The sequence below is a fragment of the Alexandromys fortis genome, unplaced genomic scaffold (genome assembly GCF_014885135.2).
Source record: "Alexandromys fortis isolate MF-2015 unplaced genomic scaffold, M_Fortis_MF-2015_v1.1 scaffold_51, whole genome shotgun sequence".
Taxonomy (NCBI): Eukaryota; Metazoa; Chordata; class Mammalia; order Rodentia; family Cricetidae; genus Alexandromys; species Alexandromys fortis.
Window position 1 is genome coordinate 8405635 of NW_026067925.1, and position 12669 is coordinate 8418303.

The 12669-nt window shown below is 51.8% G+C and overlaps 2 protein-coding genes across 3 annotated transcripts in view; one reads left to right on the forward strand and one right to left on the reverse strand.

The window, feature by feature from the left end:
* Tmem63a (transmembrane protein 63A) overlaps positions 1–4988 on the forward strand; it is a 36973-nt gene extending 31985 nt beyond the window's left edge. The window contains 5 exon segments of the mRNA XM_050142809.1: positions 220–325; positions 1636–1803; positions 2387–2502; positions 2801–2863; positions 4043–4988. Of these exon segments, the coding sequence (XP_049998766.1) occupies positions 220–325; positions 1636–1803; positions 2387–2502; positions 2801–2863; positions 4043–4210 (621 nt within the window). The 3' untranslated portion in view covers positions 4211–4988.
* A 1248-nt stretch (positions 4989–6236) lies between these two features.
* Positions 6237–12669, reverse strand: part of LOC126502147 (epoxide hydrolase 1-like) — a 53654-nt gene continuing 47221 nt past the window's right edge. For both annotated transcript variants that reach the window (XM_050142976.1, XM_050142975.1), the window contains exons 5-9: positions 12431–12560; positions 11684–11892; positions 9273–9381; positions 7431–7556; positions 6237–7002 (exon numbers count right to left, since the gene is read on the reverse strand). In XM_050142976.1, coding sequence (XP_049998933.1) covers positions 6801–7002; positions 7431–7556; positions 9273–9381; positions 11684–11892; positions 12431–12560 — 776 coding nt within the window. In that variant the 3' untranslated portion in view covers positions 6237–6800. The remainder of the gene's footprint in view (positions 7003–7430; positions 7557–9272; positions 9382–11683; positions 11893–12430; positions 12561–12669) is intronic.

Genomic DNA, 12669 nt, shown 5'->3' on the forward strand with positions numbered 1-12669 from the left:
GCGCGCCGGTGTGCGCCCCCCCCCCCCCCGCCTACCTAAGTTCTGCCCTATCAACAGGCCAAGGCAGTTTCTTTATTAACCAATGGCATTTACAGCATACATAGGGGAATCCCATATCATCCAACCCTGTTGGAAATCTCCCATCTTCCGTGCGTGGTACATAGAAGGATTTTTTGGGGACAGAACCAGCCTAGAGTGCCTTAACCCTTTCTTTCCTAGAACCAGGCCTTTGAATACGAGTTCGGAGCCATGTATGCATGGACGCTGTGTGTCTTCACCGTCATCATGGCCTATAGCATCACTTGCCCCATCATTGTGCCATTTGGTAAGTGGCCCTGGCATCGGTCTCAGGGTTCGTGGACAGCTGACTCTTTCACACCTGCCTGATTGCTACCACCAGGTCACAGTGGATTCCCAGCAGAGTGACACCTTATGGTTACTCTCTTATGTCTGGCATGAGTTTCTATTCTGGTCCATCATGGTATCTTGTTTGATTTGCATGTGTGTATGGGTGAGTTTGGGTGTTCATGCACTTGGTGTATAGGGCAAAGATAGATATTGGATTCCTTCCTTCCTTCGTTCATTTCTTTCCATGATTTTTTTAAGCACAGGGTCTCCCTTTGTAGTGTCGTAGACTCTATGTAGACTAGACTGGCTCAAACTCCCAAAGATCTGCTCTTCTGAGCCTTTGCCTCCTGTGCTGGACTACAGGTGTGAGTCACTATGCCTGCTCTCAGACCTCGTTCTCTGTTACTCCCCACTATGGATGAACACAAAGCTCCCTGATTGGTGGGCTGGTTAGCTCTGGGGAGCAGCCTACCTCTGCTTCCTCTTCCCAGTGCTTTGGTTACAGATGTGTGCCCAGTGTTTACCTTGGTGCCAAATCTGATCTCAGGCCCTCATGCTTGCAGCAGGCACCTTATGGACTGAGCTAGCTCCTCAGTCATGATTTTCCTTATTATTAATTTTATCATCATCATTGTATAGATCATATATTTTATATTTTATAAAGACAAAGTCTTGCTATGATCGGCTTCAAACTTGGGATCCTCTGCTTCAGCCTCCCAAACACTGGGGTTGTAGCTGTTTGTGCTGCCATGACTGACTCTTTTTAATATAATTTAATTATTTAGTTAATTAAGGGCTAGGTGGCTAAATGACTCAGTGGATAAGAGCACATACTGTTCTTGCATAGGATCTGAGTTTGATTCCCAGCACACACATCAGGCAGTTCACTGCCTGAAACTCCAGCTTCAGAGAGTTGATCTCTTTCACCTCCTTGGTTTTATATACACACATACACATTCACATAAATAGATAATAAAATAAAAAATAAATAATAAAATAAAATAAAAGCCTGTCCTGATTAGCTCTTGTAGACTAGGCTGGCCTTGAACTCACAGAAATCCTCATGCCTCTGCTTCCAAGTGCTGGGGTTAAAGGCGTGCACCACCACCACCCAGCCTTAATTCTTTATGTTTTGAGACAGGGTCTCACTATATAGCTCTGGCTGTCCTGGAGCTCATTATGTGGACCAGGCTGGTCTCAAACTCACAGAGATCTGCCTGCCTCTGCCTCCTATGTGCTGGGATTGTGGCCCAGCAAGACCTCTAGCTCAGTGCCCCTCTTTTGCAGGTCTCATCTACATCCTGCTCAAGCATCTGGTGGACCGGCACAACCTGTACTTCGCTTACCTCCCGGCCAAACTGGAGAAGAGGATTCATTTTGCTGCTGTGAACCAGGCCTTAGCAGCTCCCATCCTCTGCCTCTTCTGGCTTTTCTTTTTCTCCTTCCTTCGTCTGGGTAAGAGCATTCTGCTCTCGGCCCAGTGCCAGCGGCCTTATTCCCACATGCACAGCGGCCAGCTGGGTCCCTGACTACATTCATAGCATCAGTATGGTGGAATGTGGTGCTCCTGGGTGACGGTGGTTGGTATAATGTTGGCAACCTGGCTACTGAGCTAGGTCAAGTGTGGCATAGCTCCAGAAATCCCCACGGAGCAGACAGCTCCAGTACCAGTTCAGTGGAGGGTGGAGACTGAGCCAGAGGATATGAGCACTACAGTCACCCCCAGGGAGTCCCTGCCCTGTCTAGCCCTAGGCTCCAGAGTCTGGGGGCAGCTGTCCTAGCAATCCCACTATCAAATGACCATCTACTTGGTGTCTCAGTGTCCAAAAGCTGACTAGGGATGATTCTAGCCAGCACGTGGGTCCTATACCCTGTGTGCTCTTGGCTGTGAGGGTACTGTTCTGGCTGTTGAAGTGAGGGGTAGAGGTGGGGGCCAGGGAGCAGTCACCCACAGTTTAGGCACCAGGCCTGGCCCCTTCCTTGACAGAGCAAACATGACAGGCAGTCCTCTGCCTCAAGGCTGCACCTGTGTTCCCAGGTCTGACGGCCCCCTCCACTCTGTTCACCTTCCTGGTGGTTCTGCTCACCATCCTGGCCTGCCTGCTCTACACTTGCTTTGGATGCTTCAAGCACCTGAGCCCCTGGAACTACAAGGTACCCACCTGGCTGCCTGCCATGCCTCAGGCAACTCTGAGGACAGCAGTGGCTTCCTCTTCTTCCTCCCTCCCCATGTGGCTGCAGTACTAGCCTTCTTTGGCTCTTCTTCGGGTGTGATGTGACTTCCGTCCCTTCCCTATTCCTGGCCCCTGTCCCCATCCCTCATTTGAGCTGCACTGGGAGCCTGGTGCCGGCTGGTCCCATTATTCTGCTGGTTACTAGTCTGTTTGTTTGGGGGACCTTTGTTCAGAGAGACCAGTTCTGTTCGTCATTGTGTCTCTGCTGTTGTCCACAGACAGAAGAATCATCAAGTGACCGAGGAAGCGAAACAGAGGCCCATGTGCCCCCATCATTCACAGTAAGCGATCTGTGTTTCTATCCCCATGGTGGCTGCCCTTTGTCCCTCTGGTTGTAAGGTCCCATCCAGAGAAGCCATAGGAATGCCCTGGCATAGTGCTAGCTGAAAAGAGAGCCCAGGTCAGTTGGCAGGCTAGTTGTGAACTAATGTCAATTGAAAAGACTCTGTAGTCAGCCAGGATGCTGCTGTACCTGCACACAGGAAGCTGCTTTGGCCACTGAGGCTTACTCTGCCCAGTGGATGCCCTTCTTTCTGTGGGCCACAGTGCCCTGCTCGCTTGCCGTCTCTCAGCCCCACTGCCTGGGGAGTTGGACCTTCAGTGCTACTGTATCAGGAGGTCCTGTGGTTGCAGCTCTGTCGCTGGTTATTCGAGTGCCTGTGTGAGATCCTGGGACAGCTACGGGAGACAGCAGACTTGTGCCCCTTTGAGTTCAGCAAATGCGTAGGGCGCCTTTTCCAGAAGAGGCTGCCAAGTTGGAAAGGCCCCCTTCTTCTTCCCGGTTTTCCCTGCCTCTGTCCTCCAGGGTGCTACCTCAGGGTAGAGTGTGGCCCTTGAGCCCCAGATGGTAGAGTGGTGACTTCTGGCCATCCTAACAGGTGTGAGGGTAGGACACTGGTGACCTCCTCACTCTTTGTCCTTCTAGCGGCTAAAGACTCCTCTTAAGGTCTGTCCTTGGACAAACCCCTAGAAAGTAGGTATTTGGTAGTGTAATTACCCAGAGACACCCTTGCCCCTGCCAGCCAGCAAGGAGAGCAGGCTGGGTGAAGTGGAAAATCCTTCACTTCCAGCTTGGGTCTGGGAGGCTGCATAACTGACAGACACGTATCTCTCCAGACAGCCTGGTTCCCAAATAAGCTGAGACAGTCACTCAGAGTACAGCAGCAGGAAGGATGTTTCTCTGAGAACCAGAGGAAGTCACTCTTTTTTCTTCGTATTGTCAGGAGAACTGGGCTGTAGACTGCTTTCCATTTTGCTCTGGCTGCTGAGAAAGACACAGTTGGCTTACTTAGGGTCCAGATGTCCCCATGTGAATGCTTATTTCTCTTTCTTTCCTTTTTGCTACTTCTTGATATGCATCCACCCATTGGGAAAAAGGGGTAGTGTGGGGCATGACCAGGATGTGGGGTGTCAGACCTGCCATCTTCCAAGTAAGACCTAACTCTCGAATCTGCCAACAGCCCTATGTGCCTCGGATTCTGAACGGTTTGGCCTCCGAGAAGACGGCGTTATCCCCGCAGCAGCAGCAGACATACGGTGCCATCCGTAACATCAGTGGGACTCTTTCTGGGCAGCCTGTGGCTCAGAATTTTAGTGACAGCCTGGCCGATGCCTACCAGGAGTCCTGAGAGTGGGCAAGCTGCTGGTCTGACTGGCTCAGGGCACTCAGGAGGGACTGGAGCCCAGACAGGCTCTCGAGTGCTTTCCTGTTTTCAAGCTCCTGTCTCGTGAGAGGAGGGAGGGAACCAGCGGGTCATGGGGGGCTCAGGCCCGTGGCTGAGGGTGTATGGTAGGGCTCCTGCTCCTAAGCGCCACCTGTAGGCTGCTTTTCTGGTTCTAGTGTGGGGAACACCTGCAGCTCCCTCCCTCTTGTGGTCGTATGAGGATATGCACATTTCTTCCTCCACCCACTGCAAGGATACAGCTCTGAAGGTGGGATGATGTCCCCAGTGGTTTGTAGTCATGATCGTGTGTTGGAATTTTGCCCTCACACTGATCAGGTCTAGAGACCACCGGTTGATGGGGAGATGTGTCCAGGAAAGCCCGGGAATGCTGCTTAGCCATCTGTAAGCGGATGCATAGCTAATGACCAGCAACCCTGCAGCAGTTGGGTCAGAGACAGAGCCCATGGCGGGGGGGGGGGGGGACCTACAGTGCTTCCCAAGCCTGCAGCCCCTTCTCAGGGAAAAGTGGACGGCTGTAGGGACCAGGAAGCATCTTGTCCTTGCCGCCAGCAGCAGGGCAGCCTGCGCCTGCCCACTGGCTATGTGGCCACCTCCCCACATGCTGTGCCTCTGGGTTTTTGTATCATGTTGCCTGAGATCCTGTGACTGGGGTCACCCTGCAGTAGGCAGGGACACTGAGAACCATTAATAAAGTGGCCACTTGGTTGGTGGTAAGATCCCACTCCTCATGCCTCTTCCAGGTTAACGTGTGGCTTTCTGTGTCCATGCAGGCCTCATCTAGCCTCTACGTGATGCGTCTGCTCTGTCCAAGATGGGAGGGGCGTCGTCAAGGGTACCCTGGAATGATGGGAGGACAGAGTGGCAGACACAGAGAGAAGAGGGTGCCCCTCCATTTCTTCTGTTTTGGGCAGCTCTTTCTTTTTCTAGAGTGGAATCTGGGATTGGGCTATAGGGGACAGGTGGAGGCCCAGGGCCCACATGGAGAAGAAGAGGTGTGACAAGACATGCATGGGGATGGGTGGGACTTAGTCGTCCAAGGTTGGTGAAGGTGTGGGTTTCGGATCTTCTTCAGGTAGATCAAAAACCAACCACTTGGGCCTGCCTCAGTTCCTTACCACAGGGACCAGGCAGGATCTGCCCATCCCTTTTTCTGGTGGCCCTTGCCTATCAGGGCCCTTTCACTTGAGCCAGCCGGCCACACTGCCTTTTTTCCAGGGACTTGATCTCTATAAGTGTCTGGATGGTGCCAGCACTACTCTGGGGGCTGCTTGGTTTAGGGTGGCCCTGGTCAGTGGTTATTTCCAGCTGCCTTTGCTGCCTTAACCAGTCTGGGCTGTTTCACATGGCCCAGTAGGCACAAAAGTACATGGGCAGAAGTGTGAGCTCGCCTCTGGGAGGAGGGCCCCATGTGGGTTGGAGTAAAGGATGTTGTTTGTAAAATCATTTGTCACCAAGGCCATATTGCTTAACACAGGTCCATAGCACGTTAGGTAAATTTTAGGAAAGATGCCATAGGTGTCACAGACAGGTGTCACAGACAGGTGTCACAGACAGGTGTCACAGACAGGTGTGAGAGACAGGTGTCACAGACAAGTGTCACAGACAGGTGTGAGAGACAGGTGCTGAAGGGAACTCTGTTCCAGACGAGCTTTATTAGGAGTGCTGTGACCCACAAGGGGGTCTTAAGGGGAAGGAGCAAGGCAGAGAGGCTCTGAGGGTGTGGGACAAAGGGAGTTCTTGGCAAGTGGGGAAGGCTCCACACCTGGAGATCCATCTTACCTGCTAGGAGTCAGGGGGTCAGGAAGGTACTAGGTAAGCATGAAATCACAATTCAGAGTTGCCTTGGGTCTAGGGAGCAGCAGTTGCTTGCCCACAGCTGCAAGGTAGAGGGGAGACTTTGAGGACGGAGCAGTTGTTAGCTCTCCTACTCCCTTTTATAGCATGAGTAATAAAAACCCAAAGACAGATATTGGGGTTCAAATTGAAGATCAGAAAAGCAAAGCAGCCAACCACTAGAGAGTTCTTACCTCTACCAAGGCTGGATGATCCTGTTCTCAGCCTGACTGCAGACCCAGAGCTCCTGTCTCCTCCTGTCTAGTGCTGGGATTAAAGGCATGCGCCACCATTGCCCGGCCTCTATGGCTGACTAGTGTGGCTGCTGGGATTAAAGGTGTTTGCCTCCACTGCCTGGCCTGTATGGCTGATTAGTATGGCTGCTTTGCACTCTGATCTCCAGGCAAACTTTATTTATTAAAGCACAAACAAAATACCACCATACCCTCCTCTGGGGGAGGCGTGGCTAGATCTTCCCAGAGCTGGGACACTTGGGGGCACCTGGCTCTTTAAGTGGCCACATGTTTTAAGGTCTGTGACCTAACATGGGGTGGTAAGATGTGGAGGAGCGCACCCAGGCTCCCAGGGCCTGCAGGGCACAAAATCTTAAGCTCTTTCTTTTGAAAGGGGGCGTCTTTCTTAAGGGAGCCAGGGGAGGTGCCAGGGCGGCTGCTGAGGCTGTGGTTGATCCCCAAGGGCATCACTGCAGCTCAGCCAGGGACACGAACTTGCGGATGTCCTGGGCCAGAAGCTTGGGCTCTTCAAAGGCGGCAAAGTGGCCCCCACGCTCCATGTAGGAGTAGGAGACGAGCTTGGGGTACTTGACCTTCACCCACTTTTCTGGCGCATGCAGTAGCTCACAAGGGAAGGCAGCATAGCCGGTGGGCACCAAGACCTTCATCCTGCGGGGAAGAGGGGTTGCTGGGGATTAAGGCTTCTCTCATGTCCCATGGGCAAGATCAGGACCCCAGAGCTGAGGGAGGCCATGTGGACCCATAATGACAAGGACAGACTCAGGAATCAGTCAGCCGTTCAATACAGCCTCTGCTTCTACTTACTAAGGACCCTCTCTGCCTGGGACGACTATGTAACAGGTCATGTGAGCCTCTAAATACCCACTTTGCAAGTCTGTTTCCTCGCTGTCACCTGAGCGTCTTAATGTAGATGTTGTAAACCCCAATACCTCTGTCCCAGCAGAGCAGGATGCAGGGAACATCAGGATCCCAAGAACATCTGCTGTCTTTCTTATCACGCCATCTTGCCTTCTTTGAACTGAAGTCCAAGTGGCTACTAACCCCAGCGTCCCCTCTCCCTGCTCAGCCAGGCTTACCCTTCATGCCTATGGACCATGATGCCCTGGCCCAGGTTCTCCTTGTAGAAGCGCTGGGAGGAGACAATGGTTCCTGTTGTCCAGTAGATCATGATGTTGGTCAGCAGATCTTCCAGGGAGAACTTCCTGGGAAAGCACACCGGATGCCCAGGTCAGTGCCAGGGTCCTTGCCTATCTTATTTCCCTCAAAAGACCGGTGTCATTTTTTTCCATAGGTCAACTGGGTCAAGGTCCTGTTTCTAGGTGGATAGCTAATGCAGAGTGCTGACCGTGGCAGACAGCAAGTTCTAAGTTTCTCACCCATCTCACCACCAGGTGGCACCCGTGCACCCAGGGGCTTTGAGCACACCACCTCCTCCTTCCTCCTGGGGTTCCCAGGTCGCGGCTAGCACTGCCCACCCTCCAGTGACCATTCTCCCGCCCCCAGTTCAAGATTCCAGGTTTCTCCAAATGAATTTCCCTCTCTTAGGATGCTAAGCAATTTGAAACTCCTGGCAGCAGGAAGAGGCTGGTCTCCTGAGTATTCCTCAGGAGCCAGCACACAAAGTGGTTTGAGGTGATGAACCAAGGGTCAAGGGACCCAGGTACTAGTCTGTCATTGCTCTGAGATCTGGGCTGCTCATGCCAGGCCAGAGACTGAAGGGGGCTGCAGGCATGGTCGCAAGGAGCATACCAAGTCCCTTGCCAGGGAGCCAGGGGCGTTCCCTCAGTCAGGATTCTTGCTGAGTGTGTTCTGCGGGAGACAGACTCAGGGCGAGGACTTGTCCAGGCTCTTGGTGACTTGCCCAGAGGAACGGATTGGGGACCTGTCCTTGATGGATCTGTTCAAGTCCCTGGACAAGTCCAAACTCAACTTGCATTTAAATTGCTTTTCCCTCTGCCTCAGTTCCCCCCCCCCCCCCCCCACGCCGGCAGAATCTTAGTGATCTTCAGTGAGGCATACATCCTGGCATTTCCCCTTGAGACAGAGCAGATGTCTCCTCTGGTCCTGCGCAGCCCTCCGCCCACAGGCTTGTTCTTCTACCATCAGTTTCTTTCTTTTTCGAGACAGGGTTTCTCTGTGTAGCCTTGACTGTCCTGGAACTCGCTCTGTAGACCAGGCTGGCCTCGAACTCACAGAGATCCGCCTGCCTCTGCCTCCCGAGTGCTGGGATTAAAGGTGTGCGTCACCACCACCCGGCTCCCATCCATTTCTTGAAGACTCACTGTATCAGGCTGCTGTGGGTGCCGAGGTGAGAGTGGGGACAGAACAGTGTTTCTCAGTGTTTCTGTCCCCGGGCAGATCCCGTCCCATTTCATTTTCTCTTCCTGCCCACAGCTCTGGGATGGGCGCTTGGTGTGTCACTGAACAGGGAAAGAAAGGTCCCCTGGGGGCTGGGGACCAGAGTGAAATCCTGCACCAGGTTAAGGAACAGGACTAAAATCTGATGCATGTTGCAACTTCAAGAACTCCGGAGATGGAATGGCTCCCCAGTCTTTTCCACAGCCTCTCTTCATTGGCCCCCACAGAATCTGTGGAGGCTCTGGGTGAGAGACCCTGCTATTGTGCAATAAGGGTTGCTCACTGTCCCGGAGACTCCTTGCCTGTAGGGGGAGCTGCTGAGTTCTGAGTCCTCTGTGTCACTAACCTATTGAACTAGACACTTGTCCTGTGGGTGCCTCCACCTCTCCATCCTCCACACAGGGTCTCTCTGGTTACAGTGGGGTGGTAGGATGTGTCGGACACCAAAGACAGGGGAGCTTGCTGGCCCTCTATAGAGGACCTTGATCAGGGATGAATGATGGGCAGAAAGAGGCAGAGCCTCGGGACTGGGTCCTCGCAGCAGGGCCGCGGGGCCTCACCTCTCCAGGCCTCCGTCTTCCAGTTCACGGTATTCTGGGTTGGTCCAGGTGGAGAACTTTTCTAAGATGTAGGCAGCCAGGCCCACGGGCGAGTCGTTCAGAGCACAGCCTGGGTGGAGAGGAGCAAGGGAGGGATTCGAGCCTGGCCCCAGAGAGTATGACTCCAGGACAGAGGTGTGTGGCTGGGTTAGCGTTGTAATAGGCAGAAGCCCTGTCTCCAGCACAGCCCTGACACATGTCCCACATCTGGGACCTCTGGGGCCCTTGTGACGTCATCTGGTGAGTGGGTCCAATCCCCCCATGATCTCCTGGACTGGGTTTCTTGAGGTCCAAGAGAGAACTCTCTGTCTCTGTCTCTGTCTTTCCGTCTCTCTCACATACACATGCACACACACACACACACACACACACACGGGTTCACACACACATACGCACAAGCAAACACATGCATACATACACACATTTTCTGTGGTACTGAGCCTTGAACCCAGGGCTTCACAAGTGGTCAACAGCTCCGCCATTCACCCAACTTACAATGCTGTTTCTATAAAGATGAGAATTTGATACTTAAAATGAAAAACAGGAAATATGGCTTAGTGGTTAAGAGCTCTTGCAGAGGACCTGAGTTCAGTTCCCAGAACCCACATGGCAGCTCACAACTACCTGCTACTCCAGTTCCAGGGGACTGAATACCCTTTTCTGACCTCTGAGGACTCCTACACACACGGTGCACATGTATACACTCAGGCACATACATACATACATGCTGCATACATACACACACAAAAGAAAGATAGAAGGAAAGGAAAAGAAGAGAAACAATCTAAAAGTACCTAAGAGGAAAAATCAATTATAAATATTGACACATGACTGACACCAAATAACATTCCAGAGATTAAAACTCTAGGGCCCTGGGGTGGAGCTCAGCGGTATGATACCTGCTCAAGACTCTTCATAGATCCTTAGCACCAAACCAACCAGACAAAACCAAAATAATAGACCCTGAACAAACAACCAGCAAAAGTCCCAGACCAAACCAAACACAAGGCTTTGACCATAGCAAGTGTTAGTATCTGGAATGTTCTGTTGCCGTAGGAACTGTGAGATGCCCAAAAATGGGTCCAACGATTCTCAGGTGTCTTTAAGTGAACCAGGGGAACATCCAGAGAAGCCTTCCCAGTCCTCCACTCCTTTAGGGTGGCAATTCTCAACCTTCCTAATGCTGAAACTCCTTAATACAATTCCCCATGCTGCGGTGCCCCCAACCATAAAATTATTTGTGTTGCACTTCGTAACTGTAATTTTGCTACTATTATGAACTGTAATGTAAATATTTTTTGGAGACAGAGGTTTGTCGAAGGGGCCACAACCCACAGACTGAGAGCCGCTGCTTTAAGGGTTCCATCTACCTTATTATTAATCACTTCATGGCTGCATAGATTACAGAAAAGCCAAAGCAGGGCAAATGATTCTTGTCTGTAGAAACGGACAGAGGCATTTTCTAGGGATCTTTATTTATCACTCTGTAGACGAGCTTTGCAGTCCTTAAAAAACTGGTTGATAAGCCGGGCAGTGGTGGCGCACACCTTTAATCACCCAGGAGGCAGGGGCAGGCGGGTCTTTGTGAGTTCGAGGTGAGCCTGGTCTACAGAGTGAGTTCCAAGACAGTCAGGAACTTTGTTTTGAAAAACCAAAAAGGAAAGAAAGAAAACTGGTTTGTGCTCCTACCTGCCTTTGCTGTTAACACTTTACTGGTTTCCCGTGTATAAAATGAGTTAAATGTACTGGGACCTGCTCACTGATACTGGTAAAACTACCAGCTTTTCAAGGCTTTTTTTTTTTTTTTTTTTTTTTTTTTTTTTTTTTTTTTTTTTTNTTTTTTTTTTTTTTTTTTTTTTTTTTTTTTTCCTGGCAGCGTTTCTCCGTGTAACAGCCTTGGCTGTCCTGGAACTCACTCCAAAGACCAGGCTGACCTTGAACTTAAAAAGATCCACCTGCCTCCGAAGGGCATTGCACCACCACTGCCTGGCAAGTAGGTTTTAAAACAAGCTGTCTGTGAATAGAACCAGGGGACAGGAATGGTGACTAGCCCTCCTCCCAGAGTTGAGTGAGACTTCTAGTCCCTGTGGCACCCATAACTGTTGAACCCTTAGACTTCTGCCCCAAGCCCTTTCTCTTTACTCCTTGTAGAGGACTAAAAATCAGGCTGGGGATGAGCAATCTCAGCCCCTTGAGCACACGATGAATTACATTAGTGAAGGTGTTTGGATTATTCTGGGAATCTGGAAAGCATGTGGGACCTTGGGAACCCGCCTCCATAGAGAAAGCAGTCTCTGTTCAGAGGTCCTTGCTTTCGTTCTGTGAGCAGTGTTCCTAGGAGGAACCGGTTTCCCTCTCCTGAGTGTACTTACCCACGGTGTCTGGCTTGGTGGCCTGGATGTGTAGGTAGCCACTCTCCCTCACGATGCTGTTGAAAACCTTCTCCTTGAAGGGGTACAGCAACTTGATATCCCTCTCAGTGTAGCCAAGAAACCTCCCGAAGCTCTGGCCCAGGAGTGGGGTCAGGGTGTAGATGTTTTTTGTCATGAAGGCTATATTCAGGTGTAGGCCTTTCACGTGGCTGTGGACCAAGAAATGGGCACAGGTGATTTTGCCTGCTATGAAGGCCTTGGAGAGGAGATGGAGGAGGACAGGGACAGGCCTCAGAACTGGAGAGCACAAGCCGACCTCCTTCATCAGTCTGTCCCAGTGGGAATGCCTGGACTTGGAGGTGAGGGGCGAGAAAGGACAGCTTCTAGAGAGTTCTGACCAGGGAAACTTTAGAGTCTGCCAACCATGAAGGTCAACCAGGTGTGTCCAGCTTGCAGCCCGTGGACCACGTGTGTACCAGGAAAGGTATGAATGCCACTCAGTACACTATGGTTAGCCTGGGTGCCTATCAAGGGCCACCACTCTCGTGTTACCCCCGGAGGAGGGTGGGACCAGTATATTCCATTCTTAGATATCCCTCTTCGGCACCATGGGGGACTTGGCTCAGAGGGAGCTCCCAGTCTCCCTCTGAGGAGGGCCTAGGGTGAACAGCCCTGTGTCCTGTGTGGATGGTGTACACACAGATCCTGGCGAGGCTGTACCATGCCTGAATGACTACATCAACTCACTTGGGAACCATCTGGGCCATGTTGGTGCAGATGAGGGACCCCCAGTCCCCGCCTTGAATGTAGAATTTCTGGAAGCCCAGCCGCGACATCAGCTTGTAGAAGATCCTGGCGGTGGCCACCGTATCGAAGCCTGAGTGTGAAGGGCACAGACAGGGGAGTCATGAAGATGCCTTCAGAACACTCGGGTGCCTGCGAAGTACCCTAGACCAGCCTCCCTCCAAGCTGAGGAAACAGAGGCT